Raw genomic sequence first — 24,378 nt, 5'->3', positions numbered from 1 at the left:
CATTTAGAGATGAAAAGTTACTCATCTCAATAAGAACAAAAAGAAAAGTGTATTCATGTTTCCATTTTAGATGAAAAAGATCATCTAATAAAAGGCGATTATATTATTTCAATAAATTGGTCACCTTCTTCAGCATTATTTGTCCAAAAGTAAAGAAAAACAAACTCGTATTCTGGTTAGGTCTTAAAACTAAAACAGTGAAAGCAATTAATATTGAAGATATTTTGCATAGATAATAGTGGTGGCCAAAAAGGTTCATTAAAGGACAATTAAAGAGACTTTCATGTTTCTTGATTATTTTAATTGTTCTGCATATTCTATATTTTATGCCTACTGCACACAACAACCCTCTTGATTTTTGTGGTTTCTCGGTCTTCCACATTCAGATATTTTTTTCTTTCCCCCCAGGTTTCTTCACTTTTGATACAATTTGTTTTGTAAATGTCTTTACTTTCATGAAAGGTTTTAGAGGATAATGCAGAAATTTTTCCCAATTGTTGGGATGCCTAAAATTCAGAATCATAATTATAAAATAGTCGTTGATATGCTCAATAGAGAATTCAAGAAGAATGGTCTTTGCTTGCAGGATAGCAATCAGATAATTAAGGTGAATATCACAAGTGAAATTAAGGAAGAAAGGCACTGAAGATAATGCTGCTGCAGGTAATGAAGTGAGGGGCACCTGGCAAACATTTCTTAATCATGTACTTATCCAAATGTCGTTTAAACATTATAGCTGTGCCTGCATCCTTTCCTGGAAGTTCATATCACACACAATTCTACTCTGTAAAAATAATTGCCCTTCTACCTTTAAAGTATTTCTCTACTCACATTAAAATTATCACTAGTCTTGAAAACCCCCACCCTAAGAAAAGGACACCTACCAGTCACCTTTTCTATGCCCCTCAATTATATAAACCTCTATAAAAAGTCACCCCTCAACCTCCCACACTCCAGTGAAAAACACCTTAGCTTATCCAACCTCTCCTTATAACTCAAGCCCTCCAATCCTGGCACCATCCAGATAAATCTTTAAAGTATAAACACCAGCATTGACCGGTTAGTTTGAGTGGCCTGTGTGCTATAAAATCGATATAAACAGCACATCTTCTATGTTTTCAGAGCTATTGGCTGCCTTCTCCTTTCATGCCCATTGAATTATAAGCTGCTGACATGGGCTGATGCATTCATTCTTTAGAGCAAATAATCCTCAACAATATAATTTGAATTTAAGGAGTACTTTTGTTTCCCTTCATTGCACTTGGCCAATTCTATGTTTCATTTTTCAAACCAGATCCTGAAAAATGGCCCTGACTCTTTAAACAGTCTTGTTAATGCATTTAGACATGATAAGACATGAAGCAGCATTATTATCAACCATTTTCCATCATATTAAAATAATAATCAGTTTTAAAAATAAATTTAATGATTGGCACAATTGTCTACAACAATTTAATGCTGATAATTCGAAAATATATTAGGGATGCACCATGTTTTAAAATGACATTCATTTTTTCCACTTACTGATTATGAAAATATTAGAAACCTCAGGTTACATAGGTACTGAGGCAATCTTGAAAGTTGCAGCAAAAGAAAATCTAGAGGTTGCAACTACAACATTTTTAGCAATTAGACACATCAGCCATCTAACATAAAAACAATATATTATAATTATACTAACCTGGATCAGCATATTGTACCAGACAAGATGAACTTTGCTTTCTGACTTAGCCATATAAAAAGAATTAGAGGTGAAAGGGTGGTGTTGGTTAACTCAGTTCACTAAGTGACAAGAGTGTGAAGTAGAAAAAAAGCCTGCAATATGGGTTCAATCCCCATACTAGCTGCAATAGTTCATGAAGTAATACATCCTCACCCTGCCCACATTTATTGAGGGGTTACCCTCAAGCTATAAATAAGAAGTTGTCTCTCCTTATGTCTGTGAATTATGCATCCTTTTATATGCATAATAAAGCTCTGAATGTCATTACTACCTGGAAACTGGGCTGCTGTCATTTATGATGTTTAGGGTATAAGGGTACAGCTAGTCCACAAAACTAGTCAGAGATTAGCAGCATTGATGAGAAGTATAATGGGAACACCAATGTTGTGTCTATACTCTGTCTAACAGGGCATAGGTCTCTGCATGCATTTTTGCAAGTGATCAGACGTGTATTCTCTTACTGTTTTCACGTGTTCAAAGAATGCTGACAATAATATCTTCCAAACAGTAAAATGAACTACCAACTTTTGGAAAACAGCAGGAGACGACTGGGAATTTCAGTGCTTCTAAAACCTGGCTTTACCCAGATTTGCCTGTACACTAAGTTCATTATGTCTCCTGGAAAAGGTCACATATTGCTAAATACTCAGTCAAATTATGTAAAGATGTACAAGTTAGGTAGATTGGCCATTCTAAAAATTGTCTAAGGATGTGCAGGCTAGGTGGATTAGCCGTGGGAAATGCAGGTTATAGGGATAGGGTAGGGGGCCGGGTGTTGGCAGGATGCTCTTCAGAGAGTTGGTGTAGACTCGATGGGCCCAATGGCCTGCTTCCACACTGCAGGGACTCTATGATTCTATGATTGGAGGCCAGTTCGTAAAGCTGGAGCTCTGTGCAAGTGTATCTTTCATTGCTGCATGCCCAAAATTGTATTTATAATTTACTTCAAAAGTGACATCAATCTACAGAATGTTGCTTTGCTCAGGAATACAAGTGTTTTTTTTTAAAGAAAACTGCTACCATTGTGTTTTATTAGCTGAATTCTGTAAGTGCTAAGTTGCCACAGTCTTCTACAACTGGCTATAGAAGGTCACATCATGCAACATAGATTCTGTGGCCAGCCAGAACAACATGGCTATAAATGGATAGATATGGTCACCCTCATTAGAACCAAATCGTGTCCCGAGTTTGAGAGATGATAGGATAACACTGTTGCTCATGTCTGTTTTAGTTCTAAGAGCAGGAACATGCGAGTAGATATTCTGAGGTAAAAGAAGGAAGCAATATCAGTGTGTGATAAACAGATAGCCTTGTGGTTGTGTTAGATAAATTCAAGTTGAGTAGCTATTGAATAGTTGGTTGACTAGAACAGGCTTGGGAAGTAGGGAGCACAGAACTGTATCTCTGGTTTCTGAATTAATATGACTGACTATATCTTTGCAATACTGTTAATTCAATCAATCATCAAGGTTGCTACAATGAGCATGATTTTCTAGTGATCACTCATGCTTTTTAAATCATTCTTTTCCAAATTATATGTTCTCGCTCTTCACTCAAACAAACTGCTACTTTGTGCCAATTAACACCACTACCATGGCTACAAAAAGTCTTTTCAGATGTAGAAGTTTAATGTTGGTCTACGCTGTTCTGCTTCTATATGTAGTCTTTAAAAAAACGTCAAAAGATACAATAAAGGCCAGGATCTGACAACATCTTGTTCCACTCGTCAAACCTCTCACAGTCATCAGTATATTTATATTTAGCCCAAAGGATTTAGGCAGTAATTCACATAATGGTGACCCCTTAAAATGACAAAATACAAGAGAAGTCTACTCAAAATGGCAATGAACGATCAGTAATCGAAAGGTTGAGCACCAGCTCATTGTCTTTCCTCAGCCGTCAATCTCAGATTTGATCCACATTTGGTATCCAAATAGTTCTATGCAACTACTCACCGTCAAACATGGAGTAAGTAGACGGCATTTTTGAATTAGATAACCCCTAAAAATAAGTATTGGGAAGTCAGAATATGCAGTTAACCACTAACCATTCAGCATAATGCAGGCAGTACATCAATTCTATGTTGCCTCCTCATTACAATAATGTGTGCTGTCAACACCAGCCATGCTGTTCACTAACTGTACACAGCACCAGGAAGCCCACAGTCATTAGTAACTTGCATTGCTAAAAGCTAGCCTACACTGTTTAAAGAGGAGGTGAATTGTAACTGGAACAGAGTGATCACTAGAAAATCCAGCTCTGGAGCAGTATTTGACAAGACAAAAAAATGAGTAAAGAATGGCTGTTCATGGGAGAGAGCAGATAATTAAAGTATTGTGTACTACAAAGTCTTGCTAGGGGCAGTGGAAAAGTGAAGAGATGTTCTGAACCCACAGGGGAGCAGGTCACTGATAAGGTTACATGGCAAGAAGTGAGAACTGATTCCCACCTTGGTAAAGACCTACAGTTTAGACAAAAGGACATAGACACAATGCTGCAAGAAACTTAATGATTCATAAGTGACCAAGGTCAACAAATGCCACCTTCAATTGCCATAGCCTACTTTTTAGGTCACTGGCTATACAGTGCGAGGTTTACTATAACTCCATTGTTCACTAACAACCTCTAACAATCTGGACTCATACCTGACATCAATATGCATTATCTCACCCCGAGAAGCATAGCACTGTTGCAAGCCTTATACATATTTCACACACTGAGTATTTTACCAGTTATTCAATCATTAGTGTGACATCACCAAAATACAGTATGTCATTTCTTCAACTCTAGAGTTGGTTCTCTAGACCATGAAGAATTAGCCAAGGTTGGCTGGTGTTTGTGGGGGCGCGGGGTGCTGTTTGGGTGTTGCTCCGGCAAGTTGCAATGCCTTTAGTGGAGAATATAATAACCATTGTGAAATGGATCATTAGTAAATTATGGCTGCATAGGGCTGAATCCATTCAATTCTGACCGCAACTGTCATGTACACAACTTTTAGCACTTGTTACATACTTTTGAAACACCTATGAAAATTGCAATTAGGGATGGTCGATAAGTGCTGGCCTAGCTAGTGATGCCCATATCCCATGAGCAAATTGAAAATACATCTTAGAGATATAGTGGTATGCTATCAGAAGAGTGTGTTGACACCCAACAACCAGCCACTTCACAGAGGAAATACTCAGGTGGAGCAGTAAGACAGAAGGCACAAATTAGAGTCTATTAAATAAAGATTAGAACAGCTAAAAAGGATGAGTAGTCAAGACATCTCAGTTACAGGACAGGCCTGTATTGGAATTTTCATAGTGGGTCATTTCATTGTGCATGCAGAGCCAGCACTGCTTGGTGGAACACCAATTTATTTGAATGGGTCATCCATTAGAGATTACAGTACAAATTAGCCAACATTATTCTCTCATTAGTTCCACTGTTGGCTATTACTGTCCATATAAAAAAAAAGTTTATTTAATGACAAAATAAATGTGCAATATGGTAGCCCATTTCTAACTTTTGTTGTTACTACATTAGAATTCTGTTGCTTTCTATAAATGTGTTTCAGAATGCCAATTGTGCATTCAGATATGTTCATAGCTGCAGAGATAATGGGAACTGCAGATGCTGGAGAATTCCAAGATAATAAAATGTGAGGCTGGATGAACACAGCAGGCCAAGCAGCATCTCAGGAGCACAAAAGCTGACGTTTCGGGCCTAGACCCTTCATGAAGGGTCTAGGCCCGAAACGTCAGCTTTTGTGTTCATAGCTGCATGCGCTGTATCAATCAGATCATGTACTAGGACCAAAGAGATACCTATAGTCACTTAGCAGCCAACTGTTCCATCTGCATTAGTAAAACCAGCACGGTACATTACCTTAAAATACATGAATCATGAGAGCTGCCAGGAAATCTGACACTCAATTGCATGATTTAGTGCAGACTGGCACATTACCTACACGTTCAGGAAAGCTTCTCCATTCATTATGGATTTAGTGCAGAGATGTGGCAAACTGAAACTGCCTATACCGGCATCCAAAAATGCTGCTGTGAATTTTCAATAGGGCATATAATGATCCAAGTGGCCACGATGAACATCACAATTCTGCAGGTATTACTAATTAAGAGAAGAAAGTGTTAGAGTAGGAAATATGAAATCAAAGCACAAGACTTCAAAATAGTCAGCAGGTTTGGCAGCAGTGGAGAGGGTGACAGAGAGTGAAAGAACAAGAGAGAAAGAGATTAATATTTCACATTGAAGAAGTTTTCGTTCGGACTAGGAATGTTTAAGAGATGTGCCCACCTTGCTTCTAAAGCTGTTCAAGTGCTAACTATTTGATTAGTGTTGAGGAGAAAGTACCTGATTGCACAGTTGAAACTTTTGCTAGAAATAGAAGGATGAGCAAGGAATGGAAGAATTCAAACAACAGAAGAAAAAGCAACAGAAAAAAAAAAAAATGCATGAAGCACAGAACCTGGGACACATTTTCTCATCATCTTAAACTTTACTTGGACCAGATGAATGCTGTGTTTAATAGAACTCTGAAAAGGCTTACAGTTAAGAAATTCATTTGTATATATCAAGAATCTTAAAAGTATGGGTGAGAGCAGCGAAGTGCTGACATAAAGTTGAAGACAAAGAATAAACTGAGAACAGATTAGGTAGCGATCATGTGCAAGAGAATACATATCGAATTTCCTTCATACACATTGTGCGGGCAGGATCCCAACTGGAATTGGCCTCTAAAAAAGTTAAGGCATTAGCCCTCATTATGCAGGAATAATTGATTTCATTTAGTTATTCTGGCTCATAATTCTTAAAGTTCAAATAAAAATAGTCAAAGTGCAAAATGCAGATACAGTGACAATGTTTAAGACATTTGGATAAGTATATGAATCGGGAAGATTTGGAGGAATATGGGCCAAATGCAGGCAGTTGGGATTAGTTTAGTTTGGGATTACGGTCAGCATGGACAGATTGGACTGAAGGGTTTACATGCTGTATGACTATGACAAATCATTATACCACAGATTTTCATTCAGCAAATAAATCCATAGAAAAAGATAACAGTTGCCAAAACAATAAGATTGGAGAGTCTAAGATACATACTTGTTCCAAGGCCAAAATTATTTTAAAATTTACACATTTAGTTGCTAAAATAAATAATCAACTAAACTGGCAGCATCTGTGGAGAGAAATCCGAATTAACATTGAATTCAATATGACTCTTCTCTATAGCTGATATTTCAGTTCTGAAGTCAAACTGAATTTGAAATGTTTATCTACTTCTCTCTCCACATATGATACGAGTTTTCTTCATTTGTTTCAGATTTCCAGTATATGCAGTATTTTGCTTTTATTTGAGTATGCTGAATAGAATATACTTGTGTTTCCACTGGTTTACAGCAGTGAGGAAAAATCAGCCAAGCTATCAAAAAGGTTGGTGAATGTGAAACAGGTGAGTTACACATACAACCGCTTATTTACTTTGTTTACAACAATCTTTTGCACTGTTGGAGATTCAATTAGCTGGGATCAGTCTCTGTCCACAAATGTGGCCATATTCTTCTGGTAGTACTGCAAGATTTCACTGGCTTGGGAAGGCTTTACAAATTGGATGCGTTAGGTGGACAGAAATCAGTTGGCACATTTAAATCTTTTGCATATTAAAACAAAAAAATCATTCACGAAGAACTGACTAATGTACACCAAAAAAGCAGTTAAGAAGTTTTGTAATATTTTTAAACATTTACAGTTATTTTAAGTCAGGCTGTTCACAGGTGGATGAAAGAATTTATTTTGGTATTAAACCCATCTTTTTATCAGAAATGAAAAGGCACCATTAAGTACATTAAGCAATATCTTTGATTGGGAAGAAAATAAACATTTACAATATATCATGCTGCCCAATTGTAATTGCTTGATGTTTTATATCTGTGATCATGCAAATTATTTTTAACAGTGATTTGACCAGTGTGAGTTTGGGACCATTTTGGGCCTGATTTCTTGATTGTTCAAAATGGAAATGCATATGTTTGACCTACACTGAAAATTATAGATCTGTTATGAACTCCAAGTTATAGATGAGAGCTGCATGTTATACACATAAATAGAAGACTGCTTCAAATATGACATTAAGTACATGTTAATATTTGTTAATGTAAAGTGAGAACCAGGTGCAAATGAAAGTAGAATAAAAACCAAGAGAACGGCGGATGCAGTAAATCAGGAACAAAAATAGAAGTTGCTGGAAAAACTGGCAGCATCTATGAAGAAAAATCAGAGTTAATGTTTCGGGTCCAGTGGCCCTTCCTCAGACCTTCAGGCCCTTAGGAAGGGTCACCAAACTTGAAACATTACTGATTTTTTCTTCACAAATGCTGCCAGATCTGCTGGGCTTCTCCAGCAACTTCCATTTTTGTTCCAAATGAAAACAGTTTGCTTTTGTTGTTTTTGCTTTTTTAATTTCTATGATTTCCACAACAGAGCTATTTGCCGTGTAAAGGAGTGTAATCTAACAGAAATTGTCAAGCTCAGCAATGGCTTCTCACCTGTTGTCCGATTCTATGAGTGACTAATAAAGGCTATGCTTGGAGGATCTAATTGGCTCTCTATTGACAGCTCAAAAAGATTTATTTACGTAAAAAGTGGAAATGTGTCTTGCACCACAGTCCGTACCTTTGGGCCAGAAGGTTCGGGTTCAATTCCCACCATCCGGAGGAGTGTCATATACATTTGAAAACTAATTAAAAATAATTTTAAATGGAAAGTGGACTCAATCACAGGCAAAAGTGGGACTCACCCTGATGTCCATCTAGTTTAGAAAATAGAAATCACATCTTTACCTTGATCCCAAAATTCTTGGAAATCTTGGGTTAAAGTCTGTTCGACATTTCTAACCTATTATTTTCTTAATGATTCATCAAATTACAGCGTAAGAAATTTCACAAGTTATTTCTTTACATGGTAGTTTTATGTTGTGCATTCTTTGCAACTGCCTTTAAAATATTGTGATGCAATTGGTATATTTAATCAAATTATAATTGTGCCAACAGTAGGCTTAACATAAGCAAATGTGTTATTTATTGGTTTGAACATATTGACCTGAACTGGCTTAAAATGTCAACTGCTGGCACAAAATCAAAAACAGCACAGAAAATGCAAGAGTGAAAGGATTTTAACAACAGTCCTGAAATGGATGTTTCTCAGGTATTTCCCTCAAAGTTGGAATATGAATTAGTTCATCCTTGGGTAGTCTTCTGACTTAGTTTTAAGTGATATGATAAAATTACCCTGGTTTGGATTAACCTGACTATATTGTGAAACTACACTTCAGTAAGAGGAATGCCTCACATCACTGTATTAAAAGCTTTAAACAGATATTGGGAATTTTCATTTGATATTGCATATAGCTAAGTGCAACTTGATAGTTTTGCTTCTGGCATAACTAATGTACTTGTCAAAGAAATGTGCAGATCCAAATCTTATTTCATTCAACTGATTTCATTCTTCTGTATAACAGCAACAATTAAAAATGTTCTGAAAGGCCTTTTGTTTTACTGAATGTTTCTAAGGCAGGCTAAAAAGTAAATTTTCAATGGAACAAAAATCATAAGCAAATTCCTGGAGAGTGTTGCTGAACGAAAGGATCTTTGAGTGAAAGTTCATAGCTCCTTGTAAGTGGAGTCGCAGGCAGACAGAATATAATCGCCTCTATTGGTCATTGCTTTGAGTATAGGAGTTGGGAGGTGATGTTGCAACTTTACAGGACATTGGAGAGGCAAATTTTGGAATATTACATTCAGTTCTTATCTCCCAGTTTTAGGAGAGATTTTGTGAAGCTTGAAAGGGTTCGAAAAAAAATTAAGTCTGCCAGAAATAGAGGGTTTGAGCTGAAGGGAGAGGCTGAATAGGTTGGGGCATTTTTAAACCTGGAGCACCGGAGGCTAAGTGGTGACCTTTTAGAAGTTTATAAAATCACGAGGGGCATGGATAGGGTGAACAGCCAAGAACTTTTCCCCAGAGTAGGGGAGTCCAAAACCAGACTGCATAGGTTTAAGGTGAGATGGGAAAGATATAAAAGGGACTTGAAAGGCAATGTTTTGACACTGGAGGTGGTGCATGTATGGAAAGTGATGGAGGCAGATACAATTACAACATTTAAAAGACATCTGGACGGGTACATGAACTGGAAGGATTTAGCAGGATATGGGCCAATACTGGAAAATGGGAAAAGATTCATTTACAATACCTAGAATCAGGTAGGCGGGGTAGTAAATAAGGTGTTTGGCATGCTTACCTTTATTGGTCGGTGCACGGAGTATAGGAGTTGGGTTGGACCATCATGTTACAGTTGTACAAGATACTGGTAAAACCAATTTTAGAATACTGCATTCAATTCTGGCTTTCCTGTTGTAGGAAGGATGTTGTTAAACTTGAAAGGGCTCAAAAAGGATTTACAAGGATGTTGCCAGGGTAAGAGGGTTGGGAGATAGGCAGGGGCTGAATAGGCTGGGGTTATTTTGCCCTGGACCATCAGAGGCTGAGGGGTGACCTAAAAGAGGTTTATAAAATCATGGGGGGCAGGGTCTTTTTTCTAGGGTAGGGGAGTTGAAAACTAAAGGGTGTACAGTTAAGGTGAGGGGGAAAGATTTTAACAAAGGGATCTGAGGGGCAATTTTTTCCATGCAGAGGACGGTGTGTGTATGGTACCAGCTGCCAGAAGTCGAGGAGGAGGCAACGAGTACAATTACAACATTGAGAAGGTATCTGGATGGATACAAGGTTTGTTCAGATTTAGAGGGATATGGGCCAAATGCTAGCAAATGGGACTAGATCAGTATAATTAGAATTGTCAATGCAGATGAGTTTGACCGTGGGGTCTGTTTCTGTGCTGTGTAACTCTACGACTCTAAGTGACGACTGGCCCAAAATTGGACATTCCAAATTGATCCACAGCCAAAAAAAAACCAGTGCAGATAGAAAATTGGCAAAAATAAATAACACTGCAGCTATTGGCTACAGAGAACAGTCCAAACCAAGATCAAGGAGATCACAAACGATTAGGATGAATCAGTTACAACCAGCACAAGGCAGAAGTATCAGACTGACTGACACCTTGATTTCCAGCCAATGCCTGAGGATGTGCACTTTACACCACCCTGGCAAGTCAAGTGAAGGGTTTTGAGATCACCCATTGGATGCTTTGAACCCTGCTCATGACCACATTGGCCAAAGCCATAAAACATTTTGCAAGATCCACAATTTTTTTTTGGGTGGGGGGTGTGGGGCAGTAAGCGAGAAGAGAATAAAGTACAACTGAAAGACATCCCCTCCACGAAAACTTGCAACAAGGCTTGTGGTGCAAGACCACAATTCAAGACGACCCAGGAGAAGGTCCACTCTGATCTGCAAGACCTACTTTCTCAGAAGAGAGGCAATCCTTCAGGCAGGGAGGACATTCTGACTGACTAGTTCAAACACATGGATCATTGTGGGTAATATTCTTCCTCAGACAGATAGAGCTCAGTAAATAATAAATACAGTAGCCATTTGGGAAATGCTCAAATATGGTTTTTAATAAGGAATATATCGTTAATAATATTGATTTGAACTGCAAACTGAATTCTGTGCCCCTTTGTCCGCCTAACAGAAAAGAGTGCCCGAGTGAAGCGTTTCTAATGTATAAATTGATGGAAAATACCCAAAACATGGACAACAGAAGTGTATAGCTTATTTCTATTCCTTACTTTCAGATAAGCTCAATCATTTAGAAATCATCTGATTCAGGGCAAAGTCCAGCATTTGTCAGATTTCTTCTTCAGGTGATAACTATATTTCTTCCCACATACATTTTAGCCTCTGTAGCTCACAGAACAACTATGGCTAAGAGGACTGAAAAATGCCTCCATAATGTTCCTCAGCAGATGTGACAGTGGATGTTAAATATGGGTCTCTCAGTGATGACTTATATTTGGTGAATTTAAAGTTGTTGAGAAAAATTGGAACATCAACAGTTGTACAAATCATGCATTCTTCATAAAATCCCTACAGTACGGAAACAGGCCATTTGACCCAACAAGCCCACACTGACCCTCAGAGCATCCCATCCAGGCCCAACCCACCGCCACCACCGCGCCCCTCCCCCCCCCACCCCCCTCCAATGCCACTAATAACCTCACTTATTCTACACATCCCTGAACACTTTGGACAATTTAGCATGAGTGGAACTGAACATGGGCGCCTGTTGCTGTGAGGCAGCAGTGCTAACCACTGAGCCACCGTGCTGCCATTTTTATTGGCTCACTATGTTGATATCAGCAATAATTATAATTTACAACAACAATTAATGGAGTGAAATCAAAATGAGATTTCAACTGAGTTTTCTCAGAAGCTCTTTCGGAGCCAGATATTTTCTTCAGTGAGAAATCTGCATATGGAGCATTCTATATTCATTCCTTCCTCATTGTAAACCTTTTTGCTTTAGAACTGTTGTAGGTGCAATGAAAATATTGATTAAAGAAATTCAAGTCACATCACTTTGCTACATTAATTTGTAACTATTTCTTCCAAATGTGAAAATTTCACTGAGCTTCTTTAAGGATTTAAAGTTTCTCATGCCAAAATATTTGTATTCACTTTGCTTGCAAATTGCTTTACATTTTCAAAGTGAAATGTTCTGCAGAATACTAAAGCTTTTATTCTCTGGTATTTTCCCTACAAGTGCAATTTACTCCTGACAAGTAACAACTTGCCAGTGAACTTCAAAATTACCACTTCATTGCCTACACCATATCACATATTTTTAATTAAGTTTAAATTTCACCCTTTAGAGTGAGTAGAAAATCATAGATTATGAACAGACCCATTATGGTGAATTACAGATATTTTTTTCTATTCATTCAGTACAGTGCTTTGGGAAGATGGTTGCAGTAAGTAATAGTAATATCCTTAGGTAACCTAAGAACGGAATACGTCCTGTGTATGAGTCATTTAATGTTTTCATTTTTCTTTAGTTTTCAATCCCATTGTAAAGCAGCTCATTTGCAGATTGTGTTTTTTCCATTTTAAAAGCATCTCCTTGTTTATTTTCCACCCTTTTTTAAAATTTCATCAAGAAGGGCATAATCACCCTCGCCTACTTCTGTGATAGCATTAATTCTAATTCATACTCACAACCACAAAAGAAACATCTTTAATAGAATGAGACAACACTTCTCTCCTGCTGGCCCTAACCAAAATCATTCTCCTTCACCCTGTTCAACTTCAGCACTATGAAAAACAAGTTAATTTCCTCATCCTACACAGCAATATAAGAGGAGTCTACTCAGCATCATTCCTGATAGAAGTGCTGTGCTGTTATGGTAGGCTGCATCTATGGTTCTATCTGGGAACAGACAAAATTTGCCTGAGGCACAACAACTAGTCAAAGCTGCAATCTGGACTCAACTCTCCATTGCTCAAGCTACTAATTGTTTTGTGTGCATTTTATAGTGTTCTGTCAACTCATTGCAAATCAAAACCATCAAACTTTATTCACCAGAAGTACAGCAGAAGTCAACAACAACAACATGAAGCTAAAATACTGGTTAAGCTTCAGATCCTAGGAATAATTTCAACCGTCCTTGAAAATGTCTTCTGTAGCTTGGGAAGTGCTGTCACAGTTGTTTGCGCAACAAAGTGGATTTCTAATCAAACTTCACAAACATTGTATAAGAATGGAATTCATACAATTTGAGTGAACATTTAGTCTCTCTGAGCAGGGCACATATTGAATTGACATGCACTCCACAAATGAAACCTTGGATTGCACTTTTGGCTATGTATGTTCCAATCCCATCCAAGTTGACACTTGGTGGATTCCTGATTTCATTGGACTTTATCCAAGGCAGCACATCCTAAGGTAACACAGTCTGGAGCTGGAGGAGCACAGTGGGCCAGGCAGCATCAGAGGAGCAGGAAAGTTGACATTTTGCAGTTCTTTGACTTCCTAAGGTACACTGGTTAACTTGGTTTGGGAAGATAAAATTAGACAGTCAGCTCTCACTGCTTTTGTGCACCCTCTACTGACAGGCTCAGCACAACATTGCAGAAAGCCTAAACAGGCTGCTGGAGGCACTCACCATGAAGAAAAGATGCATGACATGGGGAACGTGGGGAGATACTGTTGTATTGTTTGCATTTTCCATCTATTGCTGTTTGCATCCAAAACATCTGCAGTAATGTCTAAAATGTGTTCAATCGTTTACACAACATAGACATAATGAGACAGTAATAAGATTGTGTGACAGGTACTTTTCTCATGGAGATATATCAACTAATTTCATTCCTTCTAAACATGTACAACTAAATCTAACATATATTTATATTGGTTGTACATTTAGTTAAAATTTAGGACAAACTTTTTCCATCGATTCCTTATCCAATTAATCCAAAGTCTGAAGGTTTGCCTCTGAAGTTAAATTGTAAAAGGGAAGCTGTTTTCATGCACTGGCACAATAAAATGCATTTTCCCTTGCCTTCACGCCTTTCACGTCAATACAGTACACCTTGCAGGGAAAACGTACTTCAATCTGATTGAGATAAGTCTGTGTAATACGATTGAAAGAGGAACCGGGACTGTGAAAAACCAAAATTCCTACAGCATCATTTCATGCGCTTGAAACTTTTGAACGTAACAGTTTATTCCAAACTATACACTGTCGAGGGTTTCGGAATTTCGGAAATTGGAATCAAGAGCTGCAATGTGGCAGGTCCTTCATAAAGACCAAATTAGATTAGAAAACCAGGAAGGATCGAAATACATATTGGATCAGACGGCAGCTATGAGGAAAGAGAGAGAAGGAGGTAGCGTTGACAAACAGAAGGCTGGAAGAAGACAGCAAGCCAAACAGCATCGGGAGGAAAAGGAGAAGTCAGCGTTTCGGGTATTACCCTTCTTCAGGACCCTGGGAGATAGGGTTAACGTTTCACTCTCCTAGCCTGTGGTCAGAGCAAAACATATTCTTTTAAACGTTTACTGTTACCAGCATTTTCCGTCTCATACATGATTTCCACGTGCTCGTTCACGAGGCGTGAATAATTTGCATCTTTATCAGTTTCGAATGGCTGCTCCAATATTCGCTGCTCAATGTGAAGTTGGCCGTTGAGAGCCCGGAGCGCGGCCAAGACACCTTCAATCAGCAGTTATATATCCAAATAGTGACAGAGGGGAAGATGATTCACAGCAAATGATGGTTCCGCGATAACTTTGTCGCCCGTATGCTGGTCACGAGTGTAAAGGTTTAGTTTGTTCTCTTTGGAACTGCTTGTCTCCGCAGGAGCCCGATTCAGTGCTATTTCCTCCCAACTATCTTAGGGAAACTAACATCTGATTACTTTTTAAAACAAAAATTGTACCAGTTATTTTCCGGTGCTAGGCCACCAGTGAGCAGCTAGGAGGACGGGGTAAAGTGATTTGCGGTGCTCGATGCACAGGACTCAACGCTACAGCTTGCTTTTGAAACTCAGCTGGTCCTCTATCAAGGGAAAATAGACAAGAGTTCAGGCATGCACAGAATAAATGTCTAGTTATTTTTCTCTCGCTTTGATCAACAGAAGCCAGGAGAAGAAAATAAATTCGCAAGGGCTGCAGCCGGACCACACACACACACACACACACAACCATTCAATTCTGGGGTTAAATTTGCTGGGATACAAGTGCGTTTAGTTATATACATACAATAATGTAAGGACCATACACACATGCAGTCATACTCATATACGCAGGGAGAATGCGTACATATTCACTGTGATTACGCAGGCGTGTATAGGACTTGAAGCTTCTAAGGCAGATATGCATTCATCTGAGTGGGCACAGGCGCCACGTATGGTGCTCCTTGCTATCAGCTTCGAGCCCAGCAGAACTGGGCGAAACTAGTATTTGGAGTAAAGATATTGCAATTAGGAGACTTTGGAGGAAACACAACGAAAAGCGGAGTGCCGTTGGTTGTAAAAAACCCCCTGCGGCATTTAAGCACTTGAACTTTATAGGGCTGCCTTTAAGGAAAGCTAGTGACAGAATATTGCAGTACCATTTATCACGTTAGGCGACCATTTACCTTCTTTGACTAAGTGCGAGTAGATGATCCAGACGAGAAGGCAGCAAAGTGTTGCCCCTGCCCCAGTGCAAAGCCCTCTCCAGCCGGGCAGCATGTTCGAATCCCTGCCCCCGGCTTCAGAGCTCAGCTTCTGTGCGTCTCAGCCGCACCAGGACCACACATGCAGATCTCGATCTCTCTGTCTCCACATTCAAGCCCCAGAAGTCAGCTAGCGATTTCCAAAGGGATGTATACATGAAAAAAAGAGACACTATCCAAACACAAGGCACTTGTGTAAATCTCCAGCCTGGGGTGCCAGCGATCGCGCGAATCCACTTCACATAGAGCCCGAGATCCACGCGGCGGGATGTGCGTCTGAGTTATAAAAGCCCCGATCGCTGCCCTTTATCATCCTCTTCCACGCTATAAGAACAACATACTGTTTGATCCCTGCAGCAATGAGGTCGCCAACTGCAGCTAGTCATTGCTTGGCAGCGTCTATTGATCGCCTGTTGTAATTATCCAGATATGCAACAGCGCGTAATTAACCCTGCCAGTGCTGCGATCGCCCATAAATAAGTCAAGGGTATTTAATTTACTGAGTGTTGTGCCACTGAAATATTCATGCTGGTGAGGCTGCGAGAAGAAAGTTTGAGCAAGACGTGATGGACAATACGTTCCTGCTGCAGATTGTTTTTTTTTAAAGGTAGCCCAGCCAACGATGTGGCAAATAAAGTACTCCCACTCGCTAACCACCATGAATCATTTTTATAACTTCCAGCTTGAGAAATGCAATTCCTTCTCGGTTGACTTGTTAAGTTTGTTTTATAAGCGTGCCAGAAAGCTCATTTGAAGCCAGACTGAATAAGTTCCCAATCATTCAGAATGGTGCGGCTGATCTTGCCCATTTTTATTTTGTGAACCTTTAGCGAAGCACAAGTTTTTAAAAAATGCATATTTATCCTGCGCTGGAACTGTATTTTATTAACACTCAACAGCCCTTCTCTGTCTGTAATCATCAACCACAAACACTCCCCCCAACCCATCAGAGGCCAATCCATTTTTAAAAGGACTAACCCGTATTGAGATGTTGACAGTTCTTTCCAATGGTCACTGTCAATCATCCACGCAATTAAAGCTATAGGCTTGTAATTAAGGGTTTTTGTGTTTAGTTTAAGGGCACAATTAGATATTACACTACAAGATAAAACAATGATATTAAAATTAATATACTTCCCAAATTATTTGAAAAATATATACTTATTATGAGACAATTTGATTAAAGATGACAGTGATATCAACATATCCGAGGGCCGAAGAACTGAATTTATTTCATTTGCTGGCTGTCTGCGTGTGCAGGGGACCGTCTGCTGAAGTGTATCAAATACCTTTTGTGCGTTGCACACAATATTGTTAGCGCTACCCGCTAGTAAACGGCGCAGAAACATTTCCCTTACGGAGTCCAACACTCAGTGACACGGTCTAGTTGAATATATTTCATGTTTTTTTTAATTAAAAGACTGACAATGAATCGATTCATTAGCACCATCAACCATCTAAAAGCACCACTCAGGTTCGGCTTTTGTGTAGTCGAGACATTTCTCCAGTAGGAAGGCTGTATCGACCCACTGTAATTATCAGCCCGTTTGGTTCTAAGTGCCTTTCACTAGACGTACGTTGCAAGTAACAGTACATTTATTGAAACGCACGGAAATCAACAGCAACATAGGGCGAGCAGCCGCCTACATCTATTAGAAAATGGTTTCGATTTCTTAAATTCGCTATGCAACGTCTTAAGAAAAAGCCAGCAATTAATCGCGATGCGAGGTCTCTCATTTCAGAAGGAGCAGGTGACTTCCAGTTTACAGCATCTAAAACGTAAATACCTATCAAAATATGGTTAAAGTACGCAAAAAAACCTTGACTTGGTGTTGTGTCTAAACCACCATGAGGGTGTTTATGAAATGTCCCGTGTATTTAAACACTTTCATAGCAACAGCTGCAATAATTAATCAGGATATAAATCAATATTTCGCTCAAATGTACAAATTGTCGGAAATAAGATAGCACAAACTCCTGCTAGTCACTGCACTAACATTAGTGGTACTGTAGTAATGCTAAAACTGTTCCATCAATTTGCAAAGCGTTAATCTGAAAGTTAGCCGGACATCAGGTTGTCATTAATGCTACAGCTTGGCGTCCGTCTAAGCGGACCGGTAGTGCAAAAATGTAGAGAACACGGCATTCCGCGTTATGAAATCGTTCTTCATTGTTCTTCACTGGATCGCCTTGGGATGTTTTACTGCGTTAAGGATGTGAAAGGAATGTAAGCCGTTTCAATGTAATCGCGGTGTGCGATCTTTCTATTATTAGGCACCGAAATGGCTCCCGTCATCGCGTGCTGGGAATTGATGGATCGAGGCTGAAGCCCAGGAGCCCTTCACTCCCTATTTGAAATGGGTTCGAGACCGCACAGCTCTCTGTATTCAGTTAGCGGGCTGCCTGTAGGCCGCAAGGTGGCGGCAGTATTTTTCAATTTAAAAGCAGTTGATTTCACCTCTCTGGCCAGTTTTTTTTTGCAAAATAAAGGGCATCGATAAAGCTTGAGTGATGGGAGCGAGCCCTTAGTGCTAGTTGCCGTACGGGATGTGTGATCAACAATTCTTTCATGAACGCTGCCTCACAACACGCTTGTAAGGTCTGTGGTATTGAAGTGGTGAGATTGCAACATGGAAACAGAAAAATGTCCCATTAACGTTCAAGTTCCACCACCAAACTTTTTTTAAAAGTTTCAATATAAACTTTCCGAATGCGTTCTTCCTAGATGGTTATTCATTGCAACTTGTTGAATAAACATAGGCCAGCTCTTTGTTTTCAAAACTGAGATGCACAATTTAGTGAACTTTATGTCTGTGAAATGATACTTAAATGCGTTGCACTGTCAGGAGAATGGCCAATGCATTTTATGTCTAGGAACCATTTTGTATGTACAGTCATGTTCTATATAAATCTAAGTGAATAGCCATGCCTGCCTAGTGCAGTGCTAACTACAAGCCTGTAAATGTTGACCTCATTAGACCCTGTTATTCCGGGTGCAGTTATCTCAGCACTGCGAAGAATGCTATTTGTCTTCAGCTGTCGCCACTTGGTCGGCCTGCGGCCATGATCGGCTCATGTCTCCGGTGCAATTGCTTTGTAGGATGGGGAAAGCAAGAAACATGAAACCCGAGTTAAGAGATAATGACGCCAAGGCTCTATCCAGATGTTATGGGTGCCCATGTCAACATTTACAAAGTAATAATATGACATAAAGCATTGCGCGTTCATCGGCTGTAACGAGATCGCTCCTAAATGTGAATTAGATAGCCAGGTGCCACACACGTATGGATACTACACTGTCTCTGCGATACGTTGACATCCACGCTATATTTGAGATTATTTTCAGAGCTAAATCGGAAGCAAAACGCTGAAGAGTATAGAGAGCGATATGCCAAAATTGATTAGATATGACATCCAGGGAGCTCCTTATATCTACTATTGTTTTAAATATCTCCACAGTACAAAAGACACTGACCGCTTTGAATAAACACTCATAAGTCCAACGTTTTGGACTGTTGCAGAGATTTGCCAAGGAGGTACTTCTGCGTATTAATGTGAGGTGCTGTGACTAGAGAAGGAGAAACAGGGAGGTGGGACATACGTGAAAATACTTCGTTTTATCAAGTTCATAATCTTTGGATGTGGCAGGTCGTTTTGAGGGAGCAGTTAACAAAAAAACAGAAACCGCGCGTCTCCTAAGCAGAAAAGTTGGGACGTCACACCAAACTTGCGCATAGTTTTGCTTAGGCCACAACTAGAGGATTGCATTTAATTCTGGTCACCAGACGTTAGGAAGGATGTGAATACCCTTGAGACGTTGCACAGGGGAGCTACTAGAATGGTTTCACGGATAAGGGATACAGTAAACGATAATTGCCTGGTACTTACTGCTGTGACGGGTTGGAAATGGAGCTGGTGCATGATTTCGAAAGGAAGTTCGATGGCCCTTCAACAAAAAAAAACAAACAAGTCTACAGAGATAGAGTGAGAGAATGGAACTGGTAAGATTGTCCTCCAGAGAGCTGACATGGACTCAAATGACTAAAAGTCTTCCTATGAAATTATGACTCAATGATTAGGTGATATTTATTGACTGTGATTCTGGCATACAGTATATGTTTGGTGATTCACATTTCTCTGACAACACTTTGGCATGCCAAATGAACGTTAAAATTAGTCACGAACGTCATGAGTCCGGCTCATTCGGCCCATCAAGTAGAAGATCAGTGCAGAATGAACTGGCGCGCCTCAATGGACTTCTTTTACATCGAGGGAATGCTAAAGTGTCATGACTATGCCTGAACACTGGAGGCGCCAGCGGAGGTAATAAAACGGAATGCTTGTGATGTCGGCTATAGTGTAAGTCTTAGGTATTTTCTAATCAACCTGTTCAGAAATGTTAGGGAATTGAATCCGCGATATAAGTCCAGTGACAGGGACACAGTCGCTGCATGACTGGAGCTTTAACCTGACCATGGGCTTAAATTTGGTCTAATTTGCAGTTTTAATTTGGTGCGTGGGTGAATCAAATTTTCTAACAATATACCAGTTTGGTCATTTAAAATAAAACGTAATTCAGTTATGTTTTATGGTTGGAATCGCAATTTGCCATTTCCTTTTGGAATGTAGAGCTCGCCCTAAATGATCTGCATTACACGGTCAGAGGTTTTGACATTCTCAAAACAAAACCCTGTGCTTAATGAAACTACCTGGACCGTGATAGTCATTTTTTGGTGTCTCGTGTTATGAATTAGAAATAGAAGTAGGCTGTTCAGGCCTGCCTGCCTGTTCGACCATTCAGCAAAATCCCACTGATTTGAATGAGGCATCAACTCCAATTCCCTCAGAGGTAGTAGGAACTGCCGAAGCTGGAGTCTGAGATAACAAGTTGTGGAGCTGGAGGAACACAGCAGGCCAGACAGCATCACAGGAGCAGGAAAGCTGACGGTTTCTGGTCTGGACCATTCTTCAGAAGAAGTGTAAAATATTCAGATCCGAAACCGTCCGCTTTCCTGCTCCTGTGATGCTGCCTGGCCTGCTGTGTTCCTCCAGCTCCACACCTGTTAACTCCAGTTCCCTGTCCCCCAGCCCAGCCTTTTTCTATAACCTTTGTGCCCCTTGTTCATCAATAATCTATCTACCTCTGTCTTAAAAACAAACATCCGCGTTCTCTGGGACGAGGCTCACGATCCTCTGAAAGGAGAGAAAAAAACAATGGCTATCTCCCTTCTATTTGGGAGAACACGTTTTTTGAAATGATTTTGCCTATTCTAGATTCCGCAAAAGGGATATGTACAACCAATTGACGCCTGATGTTTTTACGCGAGTTTTTAGTGCTCCATTCCACTGTCGTATACGAAACAAATTGCATGTTTCTAGAGTCAATAAAATCAATCTAAAGACACAACATCTGACTTATAGTTTCCTCTTGCGAGCCTGCCTTAAGCTATATCATAACTACCCAATGATAATCTATCTCTACTTTCTTCCATACTTCGCTGTGGTCATTCTTCGGATTTACTACCAATGTTCGTGCGTTATCTTTTTCCTTCCCCCACCCGTCGGATCGCTCTTCTACACCAGCCTGTCAGTTTGGCGTCACTAGTCTCTTTCTTTCCTGACACCAATAAAATGTGGGAAGAATTTACGGAAGATGGTGACCATCAGATTACATGGATGAGTTTTCACAATGTTCTTTTCTGCCTGGCTTTTATTCAGACACGTCGCCAAATCTATGCTCAGCACCAAACAGTTGTGCACTCCGACAGACAATTTGAGAATTCGTGTTACCCTGTGAACTGTGGAACCCCTGATGGGGGTAACAGCGGCTTTGGAATGTGTGATCAACGTACTTTTGATTCCAACTCCAATTTAATCTTCCTCCCGCTGTAGTGCATGGATTTTCATTTCTTGATGTTTCATTGGAATCACTGCCGAGTACTGGAGATCAGAGGTACTGAAGTGCAATATGGAGGAGGCTTGAATTGCCTGATCTCCTGTGTTAAAGAGGAGGTTTTAGTGTTGTTAGCCAGTCTAATTGAATCATCGTGCCGGCGGGAATAGCTGTGCTCTGGAATGTCTTAAACAAACAGAAAGTAAAACTGAATTTTCAAGGTTTCACTAACAGATGAGACAATATACTGAACAGTTTGGAACAGTTAATATTTCACCCGTCTTTTTTATACAGCAAGCTATTTGGGACAGTACATTAATAATTATACACATTGTATTTTACAGGGTTTTGCATATCCCAAGGCTTTTATAAAAAACAGTTTGCATAGTTACTAGTTTGGTATGATTTATATGTAAAACAGTAAACGTGCTGAAATAAAATAGGGTCAGCCCAGACACAAGTTATTATGCCGTACTACAATATTTATGTTAGCTTCTACTGATATCGCATGAATTAAATTATACTTACTAAACAAAGCAATGAGAAGCGCAGAAAGAATAGCTAGAAACCAAAAAGTTGATGGCATGTTACTGTCGCAGCAAATAACCTTCCATCTGAAGTAGTCAGCGGGACAGCGGTAAAATCATAACCTCCCTTCAAAATAATCTTCTGGCACACAGTTCAAAGCCGACCTGGCCGTCATTTGTCGATTCCTGCTTTGGGCAAATAAACTGATGTGATTCTCACAGTCACCAGTCGCGCAGAGTTGCACTAAAACAGGAGTGAGCGAAACTGAAAAGCAGTGTCAAAAGGCGATTGGCAAACAGTCTTGAAATGAACCAAAATACGTGTGCTCCGGAGTTACTAGTTTCAGCTCTTGCTGTTTTTATTTTCAGTTTCAGTAGTTGGACTGGTTCAATTCTTAATGTTTTCGATGCACGGAGCGATGCCTCTCTCAGCACCCTGGACAGCGTCCGACTTCACTGGCAGGAATGCTCATGCGATCCGTTTTGCTGCTGCCTTACCGTACGCCAGGTCAAAATCCACGTCAGGACAGCACACTTTGCGCAATAACTAGGTACTCCTCTGCCTGAGCGGAGAACCAGTTATTTCAAGCATCTCCATTTTTTTTGAACAAACGCACAGAGGTGAGTGAGTGGACCTACCTCAACGTGTCAGCCCCATAGGAACCTCCACTATTTTTGGGAAATTCTCCGGCTCCCTACGTCGACTATAACGAACAACATAATAGCCACAGTTATTCGAGTTCCTCAGCTAAACTCATTTCTATCAGTTGTAAATACTCTTTCGGTTCAATCTGCAAATAGAAACTATTCTGTCCTGTTTCAAGCCCAGATTTTTTAAAGTAACGTCCATTAAAGAAAAAAAACGATAGAAGCTTGCGGGAGTGGTTTTTTGGAGATGGGCGGAGGGCGGTCTGTTTTTAAAGAGATTTTGTTTTATATTTTAAACGAGACATATGGATAATGTCTTCCAGAATGTATGTGTTTATATTTTATCGATGGTATTCCCTCCGAAAAATCTGTTAGAATTCCAGGCTAAAGTGCCGCTCAACATGGACAGCCGAATTTACCGAAACAATTCGCATTCATTATGTCGGAACATCACGGGAGATATACAAGCCTATCAAAGAACAAAGCTGCAAATGTGAGAATATGAGAGCCAATTGCGCCATCTACATCTGCCAGATATGTGGTGCTGTTGTGGAGTATGTTTTAACAATACAAAGGAACACCGTCCTAAGCCAACAACAAACAACAATGAAAATCTGAGTGATAATGGGAACTGCAGACGCTGGAGAATCCCAGAATACAAAGTGTGGGGCTGGATGAACACAGCAGGCCAAGCAGCATCTCGGGAGTACAAAAGCTGACTTTTCGGGCCTAGACCCTTCATCAGAGAGGGGGATGGGGAGAGGGAACTGGAATAAATAGGGAGAGAGGGGGAAGCCGACCGAAGATGGAGAGAAAAGAAGATAGGTAGAGAGGAGAGTATAGGTGGGGCGGTAAGGAGGGGATAGGTCAGTCCAGGGAAGACAGACAGGTCAAGGAGGTGGGATGAAGTGGTAGGTAGGAAATGGAGGTGCGGCTTGAGGTGGGAGGAAGGGATGGGTGAGAGGAAGAACAGGTTAGGGAAGCAGAGACAGGCTGGGCTGGTTTTGGGATGCAGTGGGGGGAGGGGTTGAACTGGGCTGGTTTTGGGATGCAGTGGGAGAAGGGGAGATTTTGAAGCTTGTGAAGTCCACATTGATACCATTGGGCTGCAGGGTTCACAAGCGGAATATGAGTTGCTGTTCTTGCAACCTTCGGGTGACATCATTGTGGCACATGATTGTCCCAGTAGCAATCTAACTGAGGAAGTTTTTGCCCAGTAGCTATACAAGGTGCATTCGATGTTAAATGTGTTCCAATTGCCTGGGACTCTTTAGGCATTCTAAACAGCCCCCAGCTTTCAGGGAACCGTGGCAGACTGGCACATATCAGCATCTTTATGTCAAATGAGTTTTGCTTTGTGTATTTAAAACCGCAACACAAGCCATTCTTCAACGTTCAATACGTCCTCATCAACAT

The 24,378-nt window shown here is 40.1% G+C and overlaps 1 protein-coding gene across 7 annotated transcripts in view; it reads right to left on the bottom strand.

Moving 5' to 3' along the window:
• LOC125462633 (chemokine-like protein TAFA-5) overlaps positions 1-23,434 on the bottom strand; it is a 386,744-nt gene extending 363,310 nt beyond the window's left edge. For 6 of the 7 annotated variants that reach the window (XR_009447009.1, XR_007249687.2, XM_059653408.1 and 3 more), the window contains exon 1: positions 15,817-16,338. Coding sequence is in view for 5 of the 7 variants with exons in the window: in XM_059653408.1 (XP_059509391.1) it covers positions 15,817-15,910 (94 nt within the window). In the remaining 2 variants the exon portion in view is untranslated. Of the gene's footprint in view, positions 1-15,816; positions 16,339-22,315 lie in introns of those variants that run through there. The other variant, XM_048552858.2, reaches the window with a different exon arrangement.
• Positions 23,435-24,378: the final 944 nt, after the last annotated feature.

The sequence above is a fragment of the Stegostoma tigrinum genome, chromosome 21 (genome assembly GCF_030684315.1).
Source record: "Stegostoma tigrinum isolate sSteTig4 chromosome 21, sSteTig4.hap1, whole genome shotgun sequence".
Classification (NCBI taxonomy): Eukaryota; Metazoa; Chordata; class Chondrichthyes; order Orectolobiformes; family Stegostomatidae; genus Stegostoma; species Stegostoma tigrinum.
Note: the sequence above shows the minus strand (reverse complement) of the source record. Positions and strands in the feature narration are given on the sequence as shown.